The sequence below is a fragment of the Pseudomyrmex gracilis genome, unplaced genomic scaffold (genome assembly GCF_002006095.1).
Source record: "Pseudomyrmex gracilis isolate BER0280 unplaced genomic scaffold, ASM200609v1 scaffold_11, whole genome shotgun sequence".
Lineage (NCBI taxonomy): Eukaryota > Metazoa > Arthropoda > Insecta > Hymenoptera > Formicidae > Pseudomyrmex > Pseudomyrmex gracilis.
In genome coordinates this window covers 598,061-616,799 of record NW_018020595.1, presented here as the reverse complement: position 1 = coordinate 616,799, position 18,739 = coordinate 598,061, and the positions used below count along the sequence as shown (strand labels likewise).

At 39.6% G+C, this 18,739-nt stretch overlaps 6 protein-coding genes and 2 long non-coding RNA genes across 12 annotated transcripts; 5 read left to right on the top strand and 3 right to left on the bottom strand.

Moving 5' to 3' along the window:
• Positions 1–97: 97 nt before the first annotated feature.
• LOC109863624 (dentin sialophosphoprotein-like) lies at positions 98–3,595 on the bottom strand. 2 transcript variants are annotated; one of them, XM_020443961.1, is made up of 3 exons: positions 3,367–3,595; positions 3,204–3,306; positions 98–3,102 (listed from the first exon to the last, which is right to left on the bottom strand). In XM_020443961.1, exons 1-3 carry the CDS (start codon positions 3,453–3,455, stop codon positions 280–282), a joined length of 3,015 nt encoding a protein of 1,004 aa, XP_020299550.1. In that variant the 5' UTR covers positions 3,456–3,595; the 3' UTR covers positions 98–279. The 2 variants fall into 2 exon arrangements, with proteins under 2 accessions (XP_020299550.1, XP_020299551.1); XM_020443962.1 differs by having other exon boundaries at positions 3,204–3,298.
• A 229-nt stretch (positions 3,596–3,824) lies between these two features.
• LOC109863583 (mental retardation GTPase activating protein homolog 4-like) lies at positions 3,825–5,338 on the top strand. Its single transcript, XM_020443874.1, has 4 exons — positions 3,825–4,037; positions 4,143–4,706; positions 4,785–4,969; positions 5,051–5,338. Exons 1-4 carry the CDS (start codon positions 3,938–3,940, stop codon positions 5,096–5,098), a joined length of 897 nt encoding a protein of 298 aa, XP_020299463.1. The 5' UTR covers positions 3,825–3,937; the 3' UTR covers positions 5,099–5,338.
• A 147-nt stretch (positions 5,339–5,485) lies between these two features.
• Positions 5,486–7,146, top strand: LOC109863573 (tRNA-specific adenosine deaminase 1). The gene is made up of 3 exons (XM_020443852.1): positions 5,486–6,426; positions 6,497–6,745; positions 6,823–7,146. Exons 1-3 carry the CDS (start codon positions 5,750–5,752, stop codon positions 7,103–7,105), a joined length of 1,209 nt encoding a protein of 402 aa, XP_020299441.1. The 5' UTR covers positions 5,486–5,749; the 3' UTR covers positions 7,106–7,146.
• Positions 7,147–8,265: 1,119 nt separating this feature from the next.
• LOC109863557 (GPN-loop GTPase 1) lies at positions 8,266–9,882 on the top strand. The gene is made up of 4 exons (XM_020443831.1): positions 8,266–8,582; positions 8,780–9,144; positions 9,215–9,444; positions 9,548–9,882. Exons 1-4 carry the CDS (start codon positions 8,363–8,365, stop codon positions 9,879–9,881), a joined length of 1,149 nt encoding a protein of 382 aa, XP_020299420.1. The 5' UTR covers positions 8,266–8,362; the 3' UTR covers position 9,882.
• Positions 9,883–11,731, bottom strand: LOC109863558 (heat shock factor protein 2-like). The gene is made up of 3 exons (XM_020443832.1): positions 10,950–11,731; positions 10,454–10,568; positions 9,883–10,278 (listed from the first exon to the last, which is right to left on the bottom strand). The coding sequence occupies exons 1-3, from the start codon at positions 11,400–11,402 to the stop codon at positions 10,082–10,084; spliced, it is 765 nt and encodes a 254-aa protein (XP_020299421.1). The 5' UTR covers positions 11,403–11,731; the 3' UTR covers positions 9,883–10,081.
• On the top strand, positions 11,568–14,278 carry LOC109863560. Its single transcript, XR_002251365.1, has 4 exons — positions 11,568–11,651; positions 13,677–13,820; positions 13,943–14,082; positions 14,167–14,278. It is a non-coding gene; the product is annotated as an uncharacterized LOC109863560 (long non-coding RNA).
• LOC109863556 (muscle, skeletal receptor tyrosine-protein kinase-like) lies at positions 11,816–17,428 on the bottom strand. 3 transcript variants are annotated; one of them, XM_020443827.1, is made up of 8 exons: positions 16,955–17,428; positions 14,195–14,675; positions 13,952–14,049; positions 13,705–13,845; positions 13,396–13,558; positions 13,043–13,323; positions 12,606–12,938; positions 11,816–12,500 (listed from the first exon to the last, which is right to left on the bottom strand). In XM_020443827.1, the coding sequence occupies exons 2-8, from the start codon at positions 14,658–14,660 to the stop codon at positions 12,198–12,200; spliced, it is 1,785 nt and encodes a 594-aa protein (XP_020299416.1). In that variant the 5' UTR covers positions 14,661–14,675; positions 16,955–17,428; the 3' UTR covers positions 11,816–12,197. The 3 variants fall into 3 exon arrangements, with proteins under 3 accessions (XP_020299416.1, XP_020299419.1, XP_020299418.1); XM_020443830.1 differs by having other exon boundaries at positions 14,195–14,413; XM_020443829.1 differs by lacking the exon at positions 16,955–17,428 and adding an exon at positions 14,747–14,820.
• LOC109863559 lies at positions 14,650–17,510 on the top strand. Of its 2 annotated transcripts, XR_002251364.1 has the most exons (4): positions 14,650–14,738; positions 15,640–15,739; positions 15,937–16,040; positions 17,427–17,510. It is a non-coding gene; the product is annotated as an uncharacterized LOC109863559 (long non-coding RNA). The 2 variants fall into 2 exon arrangements; XR_002251363.1 differs by lacking the exon at positions 14,650–14,738 and having other exon boundaries at positions 15,370–15,739.
• Positions 17,511–18,739: the final 1,229 nt, after the last annotated feature.

Below are 18,739 nucleotides of genomic sequence, written 5' to 3'. Positions count from 1 at the left end.
AGTCGTTATATATATGTATATATAAACATAAATATATATATATATATATATATATAAATATATAAATATATAAATATATATATATATGTACACGGAAGAGTTCTATAACTAATCTACATACAAATACAATATTATATATATGTATAATACTTGAGTTTTTTATATTTAACGTATAAAACTTTGAGTGTGTATAAAAAAAAAACACACTTTTAAGTATCTTTACAAACATCTTGTACAAACATACACAACAAAGTTGGTGGAAGAAAAAAATAAAAACAATTACTCGCTCGAATCGGAATCGTAATAAGTTTTGGTTTGAAAAGTTATCAATTTTGCTTCCGTAGATTCGACGCTGTTGTTCCGTTGACTGATTTTCGCATTCTCAGATTTATCAGATAGTTTCTTCCTTCTCGATACGAGATCATCTTCTTTATCACTTGACGTTTTCTTTGGAATAGACGCGCTTTGTACTTCCCTTGCATCAATAATATTGGAATCATCATCATGCGACTTCTTTTCGTCTGAACTCGAGCTGCTGATTTCTCTATTGCACGTTCCATTTGCGGCGCGTTGTTTCTCATCGGCAGAACTCAACGAACTTGAATCCTTCCAAATACGCCTGTTGGCGAACCTCTTGCGAACGGACAAATTGTAAATTTCAGTATCCGACGAGTCAGTCTCGTACGTCTTGGTTTGAAAGAGCACAATACCAACGTCATCCTTACAACGCATCCCGTTCATCTCCGTTGTATCTGAACTTACGCTGTTAGTTGTATCCGTGCCAAAGAAGGGAGATGTTTTCTTATATTTCCCGTTCACTTTAGGACTGCTGGTGTTGCTTTCGCTCGTTGAGAAGCGAACTCTCTTATCTTTGCGCATGATTCTCTTGCTTTCAAATACGTCGAATGCGGTCTTATCGCGCGAACTTCTTTCGGTTGTTTTACCCGATATTTTCGAACGTTTCTTAGACGGTTGTACCGACTCGTTAAGACTGGTCTCATCCGACGACGTACTTAATATTGAATATTTACGTCGCTTACTTTGACTCGTTCGAGTGTCATTAGCGTCATATCGAAGCGCAGAGTCCGATTCTGCGTTGTCAAACAGTCGATTTACGCGTTTATCAACAATGCCATCGGTAGCTCGCATTGTTTCGTCACTTTCTTCGAGTTTTCCGGACTGATCGTCGGTGATGACTTCACGAGCTCGCATAACCTTTCGCGCATTCCCGCGAGTCGGAACTCGATTTCTCTCGCTATCACGCGGACTACTCGAGTCCGACAAGTTCTGCTCTTCTGCAATATTATCGTCTCTCTTTCGATACACATTGACTGGTAATCGTTCCAATCTGACCTTAACCTCCGGAAGCTTCAACGCTTCTTTTGGCCGCACTGTGTCCTTGCGCGAGACTTTTGATTGTTTCATTGCATACTTTTGAACCACCGACGGTAACAATCTTTCCAATACAACTCTGAGTTCTCGAAATTCTATCTCGCTCTCGTCACGCGAATTGGAAGAACGCACGTTCTCCGATGCCATTTTCTGCACGGTAACAATCTCGTTCGAGACTCGCGACTTCTTCGAACAGTTTTCTGATAACAAAGTGTTTCGCGACGTTTTCTCACATTCGCAAATGAGAATAGTGTTGTCGTCGCTTTCTATCGTTTCACCGTCCAGATCTTCAATTCCGCGAGCAAACGGCTTCTCAGTTATTTTATTGCGCGAATGTTTGTCATTAACGCTTTTTCCCGCGTTATTTTCGACGTGCTTGGAAGATTCGTTGCAGAACCCGAACCGTGTCAGAACAACTACCGGGTTCAGATTCACGGAAGCTAAATCTGGTTTGTTCGTTATTAACTCTTTCGTAGAAACATTTGTATCGTGCCTTTGAGATGACAGTGTGACACTGTGATGTCTATCGGAATTATCGGATTCTGCGGGATATTTGGAAGAATTGTCGGTAGAATTTTGAATCTTGTTGGGCTTCGTGACTTTTTTACCAGAATCCGCGACATTTTTGACGGGCGAACGTTTTCTTCTGACTTTCTTTTTCCCCGGTTCGGCTAACTCTTTCGAGGCTACGGTCTTGAGAAAATGTTCGTTAAAAAAGGATCTGCTTTTGTTCTTGGAAATTTTCTTCTTAACGATATCGTTGGGATCTAAAGCGGGATGAGAAACGCCGGATAATCTGCTTATACTGTGAACTTTCGTTTGCAGTAAGTCAATTGGAGAATCTCTGCCGGTATACAATTTCTTGCGATGGGAGAAGGGACTTTCTTCCTCGTTGGTGACATTTGTCTGATTCTCGCGCAGAGAATCTTCTGATAATTTGTTCGTAGCTGAACCGTCACTGGTTTTACGGTTCGCAACCGATACCGATGTTTTGTCAATGCATTGAGCGATGCTGCGCTCAGTGTCGTCTGTTCCCGCACTCTTTCGACTCGGCACCTCTACCTCGTCACTAATTTTGCAAGATAGTGTTTTTTTACTCTGTATATCAGAGCTATCCTTTATGTCAACGCTGCTGCTACACAACCGATCGTGTATTCTTGTGGATGCGATAAATGTCGACAGTGAACACAAGTCATTGCTTGAAATGTCAATATTCTTATTACCGTGCGCCACGTGACCGATCGCAGATTTTATATACTTGGTCTTAGCGTTAGAATTAGTATCTACATCCTCGACGGAACTGGTCTCTGCCAATTTGCTATTGACATTTTCCGCGCCAGCTATAATGGCTATCGTGTCCGCTTTCTTCGTAACATTTGCATTCGACAAAATGTAAACCGCCGTGTCGACAGAACTACATGAGGAATCGGTCTTGCTCTTTTGTCTGTTGTTTTCATGTTTCGCGTTTGGAAGCGAAGAATGTTCTTTCTCGCTTAAAGAAGACCCAGATTCGGATAACGCGTTCTTATCTAGAAGTGCTTTGCACGGTGGATTGCCGGTGTTTATCCAGTATTGTATCAAGCTTGTTGGTGTGCGCATGGGTAATCTCTGTCCAAAGCTATGATCTTCTTCGCTCTCCTCCTCCTCCTCCTCCTCCTCCTCTTCTTCGGGTTCCAAAATATCAACATTCAAATCTATCTCATCGGACGCCTGAAAATACACAGTGTAAAACTTGCGTTCAAGTTCACAAATTTATAAACAAAGTTCTCGAAAACAATTGAACGAAGAGTGTGGTAATGAACACGTAATACCTCCTTGGAGTATCTTTCAAAGAAATCGTCCCATTTTGTCTCACGGACTCTGACCACATCTTCCGGTACTTTGAAATCGAAGATGTCTTTGATTCCTGAAATTCTGTATAATAAAGAACGATGAATTTTTTACGAAACGACGTATGTTTAACATCGCGTTTACCTCTCCATGCATTGTGTATAAGATTGCGAAATGTTGCCATTGTTGACGCTCCTCTTCGTTTTGTTAAAACTTTCTGTGTCGTACTGCATGTTGATGCAGTGTCACACGTGCATTAAACACGCAGTGTACGTAAACAAACAACACATCGGTAAAAGTGTCACTTACTGGACAACAATGAAACTCTAGCAAAAAGTGAAATGTAAACAAGTGTTGCGGAGAACGTTTTCCATTTATCGCGCGCACGCGCAGTGTCGAGCGAAAGCGGCGAAACTTTAGACCTCGTTTGCAATAGCCTCGTCCGTCGTGAATTAAGTCTACCAATTTCATTGGTCGGTTCGAATCCGACCGACCAATGCGATTCGTTCGAATTCTAGTTCCTTTCTCTCGGATCTAATCTTTCTAGCATTGTGCACGAAACCTTAAACCCCGATGCAAACAGTGACGTTAAGTTCCTTATTTGAGTTTGTATGCTCCGTTTTCCGTTCATTTGAAAAAGCCAACAGAAACTTATTTTCTCACTGTCTGTATCTTTGTATCTGAATTTTCGAATTTTTTCGAAAGCGATACTAACATGTCGGAGAACAAAGATGATCCACGAGAAGTTCTCGTTCTCCTTAATTCTTTAGGATTTGTCGGTATCACTGCGGCTCAGCTGAAAGCTTTTATGAAAGGTAACTTACAATGCTTGATTGTTTTTGTTGTAAAAATAAACATAATGAAATATGTATTTACGTGGTACTTTGTTACATGAAAAATGACTGTAATGTTGCATTTAGATTTGAAGATATACAGAAAGATAAAAGAACGAGAAAAGCAGCAACGGAAAGAAGAGATCAAGACAAAAGTGATTAACTCGCAACAGGCTCTGATCAAAGAAACTTTGGGCCATCGGAAGATCAATTCTGCTGTTCCCTCTGAATCCTCAAATTCTCACGACAGTGAGCCATTGGTTAAAATTAGAATAAGATGTCTGTCTGATTCTCACGAGGAGGATGCTCAAACACAAAAATGTTTCAAAACAACTGCGATAAAGTCAAGTCGGAAACAACAGTCCCAAAAGAAAGATAGTCACATTTCTGAACCAGATAGAGTAAATTGTGAACGTCTTAATGTTGGACCATCTGATAATTTACAAAGCAGACAAACTGTTTCTAAAAATGTAGTAAAAAGTAGTCACGCGACAGAAACAGAAGGAATAAAACCAATACAGGAGCATCCAACAGACAAACCTAGTTCATCGAGGCCACGATTGAAAAGTACCACCTCGGATCCAACTGGACACACACGAACACAAAGTGCTTTATCTGCAACGTCGTCAGTTAATTCTAAACATAAATCATGTAAGGATTTATCACTATATATACATGTGATTTAAAAGTTTTTAAAAATTTTAAACATCATTTTGTGTATTTACACAGTTATTCGACCATGGAGATTGCAGCCGGAAGTTCAAAGGAATATTAACAAGAAGTGTGATCCCGTAGCTCTTTATCAAAAGTATCAACGGGAATGGAAACAGATCTCTTTTCCCGGTGAAGCAAAGCATTCGAAAATAAGATGGGCTGTGCGAGAAAAAATGCTTGGTGGAGATTTGCTACCTGTGGTAGGATTCATTATGTGGTGGCACAACTGTAAATTACAGTATTTGAATATACGTCCACCATTAATGTCTCTTATTTTTTAGCCACTTCCGAGGAAGTCTGTAAGCATGCCAATATTGAAGAAGAAATGATGAAGAATTATAGTATTTCGAAAAAAAAAGGAGATTAATTCAGTAAGTGACGCGACAATAATTACGACTGTGTCTAATGATGAGCTCTATTTTTGTAACAATCTTTCTGCAATGACGCTCTCGTTGTTACTACAGATGTTAAAAAACTTGTACATATATAAGAGCAGTTTGTACATACAAGATAGATATAAGTGATGTAATTAATTTTTTGTTTAATTTTAGTCAAGAATCTTGTTTACTGTAATATTTTTGACTGTATGGATGTTTATAAAACTGATAAATCAGTTTCTTCTCTCTCTCTCGACTATCTCCCCGTTAGTGTCGTTTCCCCATTTCTTCCGTTTTGCTTCTTTGATTTCGGAGTATTATCGCCGTCATCGCATTTCCGTCATGCGCAAGTGACATCCGCTACAAGATGGCGGTTAATTCGCCATCAAGCTGTTTTTACACATGTAAATAAAAACAATATCAAATGAGTGAAACACCAAGAAAAACAAATGTGTTAAAAAATCCTAGGTGGGATTGAAGGCAAATTACATCGAATAGCTAACGACGTTTAAACTGTGATCGCGTGATGCACGATTTACATCATTTGTCACGTGTCGCAGCGAGATATGCGAATGGATGTACAAATAGAAAAATAAACACTGGATGATGGGAGACTTTGCGGATAGCGTAGCCAGGCTGTGCATAGAGAAGTACAATTGTCTGAAGAAAACGGGTAAACCGAACGATCACGAATGGACCGTGTTGTCCGGCATAGTTCTGAGAACTGCCGACGGGAAGTTGTTCCTTGTCGCGCTCGCCACTGGAACGAAATGTCTGGGAGAGTCAGAATTGATAAACGGCACTCGAGAGGAAAGAGGCTCACGATTGAGCGACTCCCACGCCGAAGTTTTGGCTCGGCGCGCGTTCCTACGCTATCTGTACGAGCAGGTTGATCTGGTTCTGAGCAATTACGAGAGCGCGATTTTCTCACGGATCGAGGGAAACGGAATAGCACTTCGCAGCGGTGTATCATTTCACTTTTTCTCAAGCCAAACACCATGCGGCGATTGTTCCATTTTTCCTAAACGAGAAACTTGGGGTGACAACGATGAACTTCCATCTAAAATTAGATGCATCAGCGAAGATGCTAATGAATCTAAAAAAAGTATCAATTCGGAATGCGGAGATATATACAGAACAGGCGCAAAATGTATAAAAGAAGATAGCGTACAAGATCCTCACCTGCCGGGTGTAAATTATCATGTCGTAGGATCTTTACGCACCAAACCAGGTAGAGGAGATCCCACAAGCAGTTTATCTTGTTCTGACAAAATAGCAAAGTAAGTTTTAAACTTGGGTATCCAATGGATTTTTTGTCATATCTGTAAATTGATACCGTCTGTACTTAAGGTGGCTCGTTCTTGGTTTACAAGGATCTCTTTTGTCACTGTTGATACCGTCGATAAAGCTAGAAACAATCACAATCGGAGACAAATGTCCCTTTTCTCTGGAAGCCATGGAGCGCGGATTGTATAAAAGATTCGGTAAAATGTCTGGACCAAAGATCTTCCAGGCAAGAACTTGTTTTGCACACAGAAGAAAGCAAGGAAGAGTGCGTCCATGTCCGTCGAGTGTCATATGGTGCGCCGTAAGGAGCAGGTATCAAGTTTTTTTTTTTATCAATACTTAGTATTTGTTTTTATATAAATTATAAAATATGATCTTTTCGTGTACAGTGAATTGGAAATAGCAGTTGAGGGCAGAAAACAAGGAGTAACAAAAAAGAAGAAAACAAGTAACTGTCTGCTTGTGAGCAGGCAAATGCTTTTGCGAACGTTCTTGCAAATTTTAGATAAACATGAGATTGACTGCAGTAAAATACGACATTTGAAGAAGATTACTTATTACGACTGGAAGAAACGGTCGATATCTTATTACAATAAGTGGAAACAGTTGAAACTGGAGTCATTTCATAAGTGGCCTTGGAAACCAGTGCATTTGCGAAACTTTGTACTATAAGAGAGAGAGAGAGTATATATGGAAATAAAGAATTTATTTTACTATGTCTCTGAGAAAAAATTTATCCTGAATCCTGAATCCTGAAAACCAGAAAAAGCGTGTGCAAATAATCAGAATCGATTCTATCGATCTTGGTTGTTGCCTCTTTTCCGCGTTGCCGATTGGTTGGTTGAGTGATCGAGTCGAATCGAATCGGTAAGATCGAGAGAGTAAATAATGAAAAGCGATTTTGAGACAGTTCGTCGTATATGTAGAGAAAATTAAAAACGCGCGCGCGTAACTAAAGTCACGTGACAGGAAAGAGTACAAAAACACGTGAAAATACCGTGACTGTAATTTATATTATATAACATTAAATAATACATATTATACATATAATTTATTATATATTTATAATATTATACTTTATATTGTATTATATGTATTATATACATACTACAGTAATGTCACTGACCTCCGCCGCGCGGCCTTGGCGGGGTCACTGACCTCGGCCGCGCGGCCTTGGTGGGGGGAGGTCACTGAACTCGGTCGCGCGACCGCGGCGGGGTCAATGACCTCGGTCACGCGACTGCGGTAGAGTCATTGACCTCGGCCGCGCGACCGCGGCGGTGTTACTGACTTCGGTCACGTGATTACGGTATATATATACACATATATGCGTATGTGTGTGTATTATATGTAGATATAGAATATTACATATAATATTCTCTGTTTTACCCTTTTCCCTGTCACGTGACTTTAGTCACGTGTTGTTTTTCCACTTCTCTGACATTTCTCATATGTGTGTTATATGGTTTATAAGACGTATACTATCTGTCATCGCGGTGACAGGTTGTGTTCACTGACAACACGTTAAATAAAAATAACAATAGCGTGCGCGTAGCGCGCGCCTGTGTTGTGCTAGTATTGTATAAATAAAAGCTGAATCGATTCTTGAGGCCATTGCACATGAGAAAATTTTAGTTGTAAAGTCATAAGCAGACCAACCAATTACAGACCAGCATTGTAGATGTTGCAAAGTAATACTGATCTGTAATTGGTTGAATTGTTTACGATCTTATGATTACTACCAGAGAGAGGACTGAGAGCGGTCCATAAGAAAATGTGTAATGACCTTTAATTTGGCGCCACTGTCGTCACTTTGTCACGTGTTACGAAAATACGAAGTTAACTGACGAGAAAAGAAGAGGAAGAGTAAATCGTGATTGAAGTAAACAATAGTTGTGTTTACATTTTTCGTATACGTTATTAAAAATCATGAATGTGAGCGATCAGGAACAAGCAGGAACGAGCCAGCACGCTTTTGCGGAAGAACAAAATGAAAGAAATATACCGGTTATCATAGTTCTCGGAATGGCCGGTGCTGGAAAATCAACTTTTGTTCACCAACTCACCATGAACCTTTGCAAAACAGGACAGCCGTACGTTATTAATTTGGATCCTGCTTGTAAAACAGTTACATTTCCTGTTAATATAGGTAATTGCAACTGTGTAATAGGTGGTGTGATTTTACACACACTGTTATTGATACGCATTTTCCACATTGACTTAACCTCTTTGTCATACTTTTATTAAATAAATTAGTAATAAATTTGTCACAGATATACATAGAAAAATATTACAAAAAAAATTCCTTATTTTGTATTCGTTGCAATGTTTTTTTTTTTTTTTTAGATGTAAGAGATACAGTAAAGTACAAAAAGGTGATGGAGGAATACAGTTTAGGACCAAATGGCGGAATAGTCACGAGTTTAAATCTTTTCACCACAAAGTTCCATCAGGTTATCGAATTGATCAAAAAAGCTCGTAAAGACCACAGTTACGTGGTGATTGATACGCCTGGACAAATCGAAGTATTCACTTGGTCAGCGAGTGGCTCAATTATAACTGAGGCACTGGCGTCTGAATTTCCAACAATTATTGTTTATGTATTAGACACTGTGAGAAGTGTCAATCCTGTCACTTTCATGTCCAACATGTTGTACGCATGTTCCATATTGTACAAAACCAAATTACCTTTTATTGTAGTCATGAATAAGGTAAATTAGATGGTAATTAGATGAATTACGTATTTGAAGTGAGAAAGACGTGTACTTTAAATTATTTTAGATCGATGTAGTTGAACACAGTTATGCAATCGAGTGGATGCGAGATTTCGAAGCGTTCCAAGAAGCACTGGACATGGAAAGGGGTTATATCACCAACTTGACACGTAGCTTGGCACTTGCTTTGGACGAATTTTACAGTCATCTACAATGCTGCGGTGTTTCCTCGATATCGGGTGAGGGGATTCCTGAATTTCTCAAGATGGTTGACAACGCTGTAGAAGAGTATGAAAAGTAAGGGAGAGAAGCGACTTTTAAAAATTATATAAGTCGTAATTAATTTTACTTTGGCACATGCATGCAATAATTGTTTTTGTTTTTTTTTTTGTTTTTTAAGAGGTTACAAACAAACTTGGGAAAAAGTTAAAACAGAAAGACAAGCTCAACGAAAGAAGGCAGAGAAAGAACAGTTGGAGAAGGCTAGTAAAAAGACAATGGGCGAAGCTGTACAAATGTCTGTGCCCATTATTACAGCAGTTACCAGTGGCCGTGACACTTCGGATGTTTATCTGAAACACTCGTGTAACGAATCGAGCGATGACGAGGAGGGAAATGAAATTAATGAAAATGAGGATAAGGAGCAAGAAGAAGAGGAAGCGTTCAGAGATTTCGTGGAGAGACATAAAGCCGAACAACATATGAAAAGAAAAAATAAAGAAGTAAAAGAATAAACAAATCTGTTTTATTGTATCCATATTGTACATGCAGAGATATTTATATTTCTTACTGACAATTGTTGGACTATTATATTAAATTAACTTTTAACATAAATTTATTTAACTTCATTCTCTGAATATACAAAAATCTCACGAAAATTCACTATGTATGATAAATATCACTGCTTGGAAGAAAATATCAAAATTAATGGTTTTTAAGCTGATTTTATATTTGGAATCTTGAGATGCATGCCATATTTATTCACTGTGGTAACACACAAAGGTAAGAAAAATGCTTCTTCCTGTTTGGATACATTCTTTGGAGAAAGAAAAGCTGAATATTTTGTGTTCTGTTCTACAGCAGATTTTTTATTATGAACATCATCTACGTGCGCTTTATACAGGACAGGATCTAAAACATTCATGTATAATTGTATATAACACAGAAATAAGATAAACATTGATCAAAAGCAATTCAGTGATTAAATGTTATCAATATTAGCTTAAAATTTGATACATAGCTTTATTAATAAAAAAAAGACTGTTTTTATTGAGTTATGAACAGTTAGTTTAACTTCAGCAATTACCTGTATCTTGAGAGTTTATTTCTCTTGAATTGTCCTTTGGTAATACAACTGATGGTTTCTTATAGTTTTGTTGATATTCTTGAACAATCTCTTTCAGAGTTCTAGTCAAAGCTAACTATTGAAAATTAATTACACAGATATAGACAATTTAACATCACACATCTATAATCGGCATAAAAATAATATTTTATACAAATTTATATTATATTTGCAATATATATTGAAGAATTTAAATAATTGTGAAACATTTTCTGCTTATGAACTCAAACCAAAACAAACTGTAAGAAAACACGAATTTTTCAGCATTCGATTGATTCGTTTTTCGCGCGCGATGAAAAAACTGTCGGAGCGATAAAATACATTTATTTATAAATTATGCACACACGAGCGAATTATCTCGCTGTAGTGTTTTTAAAATTCTGCGGAAAAAAAACGCTCGTGTGTTTTAGATCTAAATTTTCTAACGTCGCAAAATGCGTTCAATCGAATTGTGTACCTGACACAGTTTCAAACGGGACACGGGATTTGTCTCCGTGCGCGAATTGTCCCCCACGGGAGATTTCGTCACGTTCGCGTCGTGCTGCGTGCATTTTCCCTTGACACCGGTCTTTCGGCACACTTTGGGCAACAGATCTATCCGATCCGCGCGGAAGCTGTCGTGCGTGAATTCGTGCACGTGCGGATTGCAGAAGTTACACATGGGGTCGCGGTTGTGAGACGTCACCTTGCGGAACCCGTAGAGATTAAGCTGCCTGATGAAGCTTGTGATGTTGTTGGTCTTGAAGATCGGTCGATGCGCGTCCAAGTACTCAGTCTGGAACTTCTTGTAGTTCAGCAGGATAGTGTCGCCGTTGACGCCCCATCGAATTGCTCCGGTCTTGCACTCGTTCACGATACGCCAGAGTTTCTGCGGAAACCGCATCGACTGCAGCACGCAGTCATCAAACATTGTCTCCGTTCTCCGATCCTTCTTGGAGAGAAGCGACAGTAAAGAGAATCAAACGAAATCGAACGGCGAACGCGATGTTTCGAACGTCGAGTGATTTTGTCAATGTTTCCCGTGGTCTAATTGTCCTTCTTGGAAACAACCACACCGCGTTCGAAACATAAGACGATCGTATCAACGGCAAACAATAGTCGAAGCGGGCTGCGGAATTCATGCGCACGCAAAAACTTTTCACTCTCAAGAGTTCTCTCGGTAAGTGTCTCACATTCGAACATTTTGTGTGTTACAAACTTTCTTCCCGCGAATTGTTAAACAATTAACAAATGAGAAAAAGAAAAAAAGAGAAAATATTCATCATTGAGATGTTTCTGAAATTTTTAATAAAAATTAATTATAATATATTACACTACAATTATGTTGTATTATAAAAACAGTAAGTTTCAACAGTAACTTAATAGTAAACTACATATATATATATATCTTTCTATATGTATATAAACTATATCGAGAATACTTTTTATTCACTTCTCTGAAGTGCAATTTGTTTATACTTCACACCGATTTTGCGGAGCTAAATATGTCAAGTGTTGGGACGTGTGAACACAAAATAATTTAATTATGTATATATATAAAAAAGACAAGCAATGACGTTGAAGACGTTAATAAAAAAAACTCAACGTGATCTCTTGTTTGACCGAAGTGACGGTCCAATATGGCTGCGACGAGGAAATATAATAGAAAAGTCTTTACAATGATACATCACGTGTACACGATAGTCTCTCACAAATATAGATAATATCAGACGGGCAGATTCGGAAGGGCTTGCAAATACTCGCGAGGTGGTACGGGCGCCGGGAGCAGATAACCGTCAGGGTCCACGTTATCCGGGGTGCGCACTGTCACCGGGCCCTGCGGCGGTCTGGGTAACGTTCCTTGCTGGAACAGTTTACTCTGCGTCCGCTTCAGTCTGTCGAGAATGTCGGGAAATTTGATTCGCTCCCGCGGCTCGATCTTCCAGCATTCCCGCATTATCTCGCAAACAACATCCGGACACTCGTCCGGTGGCGTGAGCATGATGCCTTCGAGGATGAGTTTCACCACCTGAAACCGCGCGCGACATCGGGGGGAAAATTGAGTTGATAAAATTGAAATGTTTTTTTTTCTTTTGCGTGCACAACAACAAAAATTAAATTTGAAGACAAGAACCTCCTCGTTGCTGTGTCCGTAATAAGGCTGCTTTCCGTAAGAGAACACCTCGTACAGAACGATGCCGTAGCTCCAGACGTCCGTCTCCAACGTGAATCGACCGTACATTATGCTTTCCGGCGACATCCAGCGGAGCGGAAGCAGTCTCGAACCTCCAATCTTATAGTAATCGCAGGTGTAGACGTCGCGTGACATCCCGAAGTCTGCGATTTTCACCACCAGGCCCGTGCCGACCAAGCAGTTCCGACACGCCAAATCGCGATGCACAAAACGTTGCGCCGAAAGATAAGTCATACCGGCCGCAATTTGAATCGAGATCGAATGCAGCGATTCCTAGACACACAACGCTTCTGTTAATAAATTTGCACATCTATGGTGCGCGTGTAATATAATAATGGAAAGAAAGTGCAAATACAGAAATACACGCGATTATACACCTTTGTTAATGGCTGTAATCCGGGTTTGGACGGTCTGAACTGCGGATAGTTTGCTCGGAGCACCTCGGCGAGATCGCCGTACGGCATGTACTCGAACACCATCCACGGATTGTTCGTCGCGTCCCGCAGCACCATCCCCCTCAGAGACAGAATGTTCGTGTGACCGAACGTGGACATTATATCGACCTCTCGCATGAAGTCCTCCTCGGTCTCGCGCGTAGCGCTGTCCTTTAGAACTTTGATAGCGACGATTTCCTTCGTGTCGCCGTTGTGCAACTCACCTGGGATGTGATTCGATATTTCAAGTTACATTCAAACACTTTGAGGTCTAATCAGATTGAGCGATTTCGCACCTTTGTAAACCTTTCCGAAACATCCCTCGCCGATGTCGTGAAGAAATACAAGGCTCTCGCGTTCTATGATCGGAACTTCCGGAGAGGCGCAGGTGAAGTATTGAGGATTGGGCGTGTATTTGTGCGCCAACAACAATCCTTTCTTTAGATTTATTGGAGTCGCCTTGATACAAAATTGTGAACGAAATAGTATAATTATTTCATTATTACGAGTTATTAGATGTTTAATTGTTTAATTATTTACTGTGACTCTAATATATCACTTATGTGAATTTTTTAAGCTTAAAAATGAAAGGTACGATGACTCACATAGAGCGAGCTTCTTTGCGACTTGATGCTGTAACTCCGTCTTCTCACGCCATACAGAATCCCCAATAAACATACTACTACGACGAAGAATGCGATAGATACTCCTATTATTTCAGGTACTCTATAGATCTGCTCTTCTACCTGCCATGTGTCAATTTTATATAAATAATTTATTATTTTTAGATATGTTATTATAACGCAGTAAAACTTGCGCGCAACATTCTTTTATATTTGCCAGCAAAGATACCTGCTCAGCATTCGGAAACCCGCTCGTACTGTTTGTACTGTTGCTGGCGCTCGAAGATGGGGGTATAATGTTGTGTATTGGTCGAGGTGTCAGGGGAACTAAAAGAAAACAATTTATTACAATTTATAAGAGTAAGTGTCTCTTTGTCACAAATAAATGTAATAATATAATAATTAAGTTTACAATTTGGCTTTTGATTTTTAAATTCTTTTCAGCTATTACAGTTGCGATCTCTCAATTTACCGGTTAGACGATTCGGACATCGTAAGTCCCGTGTGGGTGATGACAAATCGTGCGGACAGACGCACTTGGACGAGTTGTCCTCAAAGCTGCGGCACGCCGCCTCCTTTCCGCAAATGTGCGGCCGATCTTTGCAGTTTTTTATCTCGGTGATCTTGCCGTCCGACAGCGGTTCCACGAACACGTCTGATTGTTGCTGATTGGACGCGCTCACCGATAACTCTGTGGCGTTGAAATAAATTAGGTAACACGAGATGTTTTTCATCGGAACTGCGTTTGTGTTGAATGAGAGCCAGCGAAGAGAACTTTGGGCGCCGCTGTGTGATGAGCGGCAAAAATTGCGGTCGGATTCGCAGGATTGTTGTAAACGGACCGTCACGCGGAAAGGGCAGCCAGGGAAGAGAAAAAGGGCCGGCGTAATACGCAGATTGGGCACAGGAGAGCGGAGAGACACAGTGAAGACATTCATTTGGTACTGTTGGATCTTGTAACGGGTCAAAGCGTTATCTCTGCGGTCAGCGCTCTCCGACAACGAGCATCGCTATGTGTACGTACCTATTATCGTTCCGTATATATTCCGTGCCTGAGTATCTTCGTTATAAAATTTTCCCGTACTTACGAGATCCGCGCGTATTTTTTGCGCGAACGCATTTCAACGCGATCACGCGTCGCTCGGGCTTGTTACGGATTTGCAAACTTTATTTCGCGACGGATACATATCGCGTTTCGATATCAACGGAAATTGAGAGCGAAATTGCAAAACCGTCGTCCCGGGGTCGATGACGATCGATTTCGCGATTTATCTGAGAGATTAATTTATTTATTCCGACGCAACGCGTCATCAGGATTATAATAATCAATTACGCGGGGATGTTCGCATTTACGTTATGTTATTACCGACCTCTGCTCTTTGCCGCTACGCGGCATAAAACTACTGCCTCTGCCGACTGACCCTCGATAGCACGTAAGTCGTAGTAAAATCGACGAAGAATTGTTTTAGTTCGTTGTACGCGCGCTTCATAGCAAAGCGGTCGTATATTTCGTAATTTATGCGTGTAATTTTTGTACAAAAACTTTTGAGCTCTTCTCAATATCGTATTGAGTCATGAGGTCGACATTAAACAAAAGGTATTAAACCTTCTTTTTGTGTCGAAATAATTTTTACAGATAATAGAATAAAATAGTAAAATATGTTGCCAAAAGACTCTTTTTTAACAAAAATGCTCAGCTCGGGTAGAATATTTGTAGTTTTTGTTTTAATTGAAAACAGTTATCTGTCAAGCTGGCGGGTGATTTAGTGAAACCGCAAACGCGAGAGTGACATTTGATTCTAATTGAATCAGACGTATTGTCTTTCGACTGTTATGGTTGGTTAATGGTAAATTTGGAGACTTCAATGCTACCACGTGTGCTTGAGACGCGTTTATTTTTGCAAATCCGAACTTTAGATCTGCCGGACTACAAAGAGGCATTATATGCACGAACGCCTCATCCTGCCCAAACGTCCGATTCATGAAGGAGATCGGCGAATCGCGCAAGACAATAATGGTACAAATAAATATATACAATCTAGTTTGTTTGATTATTGCACAAAATATGTTGGTTGTTCCGCGAGAAAATCGGGGAATGTTCAACAAATATTTTACCATTTTTACACACACATATATTGTATATAATTTAAATGTAAGTATATTAAAAAAAAAAAGACATTGAAATTAGCTCGATATTTTGTTTTAATTTTGTAGACACAATGCACGCGCGCGGTAATCATGTCTTGGACTAGATTTATCAGCAAACTGGTGGAGAGATACTTTGAACGATAACGGAAGGATCCCCCAAAAAAACAAAGGTTCGTTTCTAATTTCTGTTCAGTCAGATAATATCTGACATGTGCTTCGTGAGATATAAAGTAGGTTTTTGCGTTCTAAGAATTTATTTCATATAATTTTATTTTTTTTCTATCTTGTGTCTACTTCACCGTTTTACAGCGATATTTCATGTTCTGTGGATATATTTTATTAATTATACCATTAATAATACAACTATGCATTTTTCATATCTTTGAGACTTGATAAATTCCGGTGGAATTTTGCGCACATAGAAGAGTATTCACAGACTGACCAGCAATTATTCATTATTGCGCTATATACCTCATTTATTCTTAGAATATTGCTACGTCGTATCCCACTCCGCGTTATCTATATCGTAAACATAAACTTGGAAAAATATTCAATCACCAATAACTTCTGCATAAGTAACATAAAAATAAAAATGTGATATACATGCAAAATTATGCAAATTGCTCGTATGTGTAAGAAATTTATTTTAAATACGCGTACATCATTATTATTTTGTGAAACATTTATACAATCCTTATCGACACACAACGGATTGTTCTAATAGTCAATGTCAAAAATGTAACGCTATGTGAAGTAATAATCCATAACTTATTATTGTTATTAAAAATTACGGCAAATTCTCTTGTTGGCGTTTAAAAACTAAAATTTGACTTTTGATATTGTCCCGTGAATTATTTATTAACCCATTTGGATGAAGAACGAGCTACTGTATATTCAGTAGTTGTGCTCAGATTTCATAACAGAAGTGCTTTGAGCACATCTCTATAATGTAAGCAGATCCATCGTAACGTTTTTATTATATAACTACTGACAGAAACTATGTAATGACAACTCATCAATGCCTAAATATAAATTCAGTTAGAGATCTCTATATATATATATCAAGTCAAACATTATATCTTACCTGTTCGCGATTCGGCAAGCGTGAGACCCCTTTTACTCGGCATCCTTCCGTTTGCGCTCACGTGCGAGCGAGAACAACGAAACTGAAACCACCCCTCGGTCGAAGGAAGCGATTCCCTTGCACTCTCGTTTTTTGCTACACTTTACGCTCTTCTTTCTTTTTTTCTCTTCCTCTCTCTCTCTCCTTGCTACGAGGTAGCAATTACCGTTTGCGCGCTAATTACATCGGCATTACTTCGACGAAACGGTATTTTCAGCGTTTGCTGCTTTTTATATGAACGCTCCGCGCGGACCTTGGTAGATTAAAGATCTTATCGAAAATTTATGAAATTGACGACTGGTCGCGAACGGTGATAAATCACCGCGCGTTGCTCACATCATATGTACGTGCTAGTTACATGACGCAAAACAGGACACCGACCCAACTCCACATTTTCGTTTCTTTGTATTATTGAGTTAGATTCGCGTTTCAGATTCGTTGCCGGGTTTCTCGGATTTCCATCGCCGGTTCACCGGGTAATCCTGACCGAGGGCTGCGCCGGAATGACGAAGTGTCATATTGTCGGAGAACGGAAGTCCTTCGAGAGTCCCCTCGAGGGGGTCGACGCGGACACACGGCAGCTAAAAACTCTATGCTGGAAGCCGAAGGCTCGCACGCACACACTTCACACACTCGGGAGGGTGATTCGACGAGGGAGCGACGTAGTAGTAGGTGGAGGAGGCGACAAGCGGAGACGCGAGATGTATTCCGTCTTCGATGAATGTTTCACCGAAACTGAAGACCGCCTTTGAGATTCTCTCGCTCTCTTCTATAACGCGCGCTGAAGCAACATCAGCGAGGTCTCGCGTGTGTAAGCACATACGCGTATACGAACACACACGCGCGCGCGACGAGGATTTACGCGAGATTTTAAACTCGATTCATCATCGTTCGTCCGTCGGCTCGACCTACACTATCGTCGGAAGACAACGCTGATTCCTCGGTTAAGCCCTCGTTAAGCTTCCGAATTTCTTAAGCAAGAAGGTGTGTCTTTTTACCGCTGTACCGTCCACCTACGCTGTTTTGCACGAATATTCTTACATGCACATCTAATGGCGTCAAAAGTCTGGGCCGCGAAGACGCCCAAAGCTCGTTGTCTAAGAAACGGGAACGTTGATCTTGATCGCAAGGAAAGAAAAATATGAATTAAAAAATGTAATCAAAATACGTTTAGTAGAAAAAAGTAAAATTGTAGAACTTGTCACTACACGCACTGAATTTTACTGTATGCACATTAATAATTTTTTCGAAATGAATATTTATCTAGAAAGTTACTTTTATCTAGACGTGAAATAATCCCAAATCATTTGGACAGATAAATACGTTGACGCATGCGGTATCAGTACGAGGGATGCTGCGACTATCGCAGCTGCTTATCGTTTTACATATTCTCAAGAAATCATCGTAGAACTTCTTAAACTTTTTCTTTTTTGGATAGAGGACAAAAAATCAAAATAAATACAAATAATCAAAATTATAAAATTTTAAGTTATTTGTTTTTCATATTTTTGTTGTCGGTCACTTGCGCAATATATTAAATTAATGCATTTTGTTTTTTTGACAAAGTGCACGTGATCTTTATGTGGCGTAATTTTCAGGAGAGCGAGTAAAAAATATAAAAAGACACTACGCCATATCATGATCCCGTTCAGCTTGATATATCATTCCCTCACCCTCATTCTCTTTTATACGTTACTCGCAAACAACTCGACTTTTCAGCTTTCAATCATGATAAAGAAGTCGACT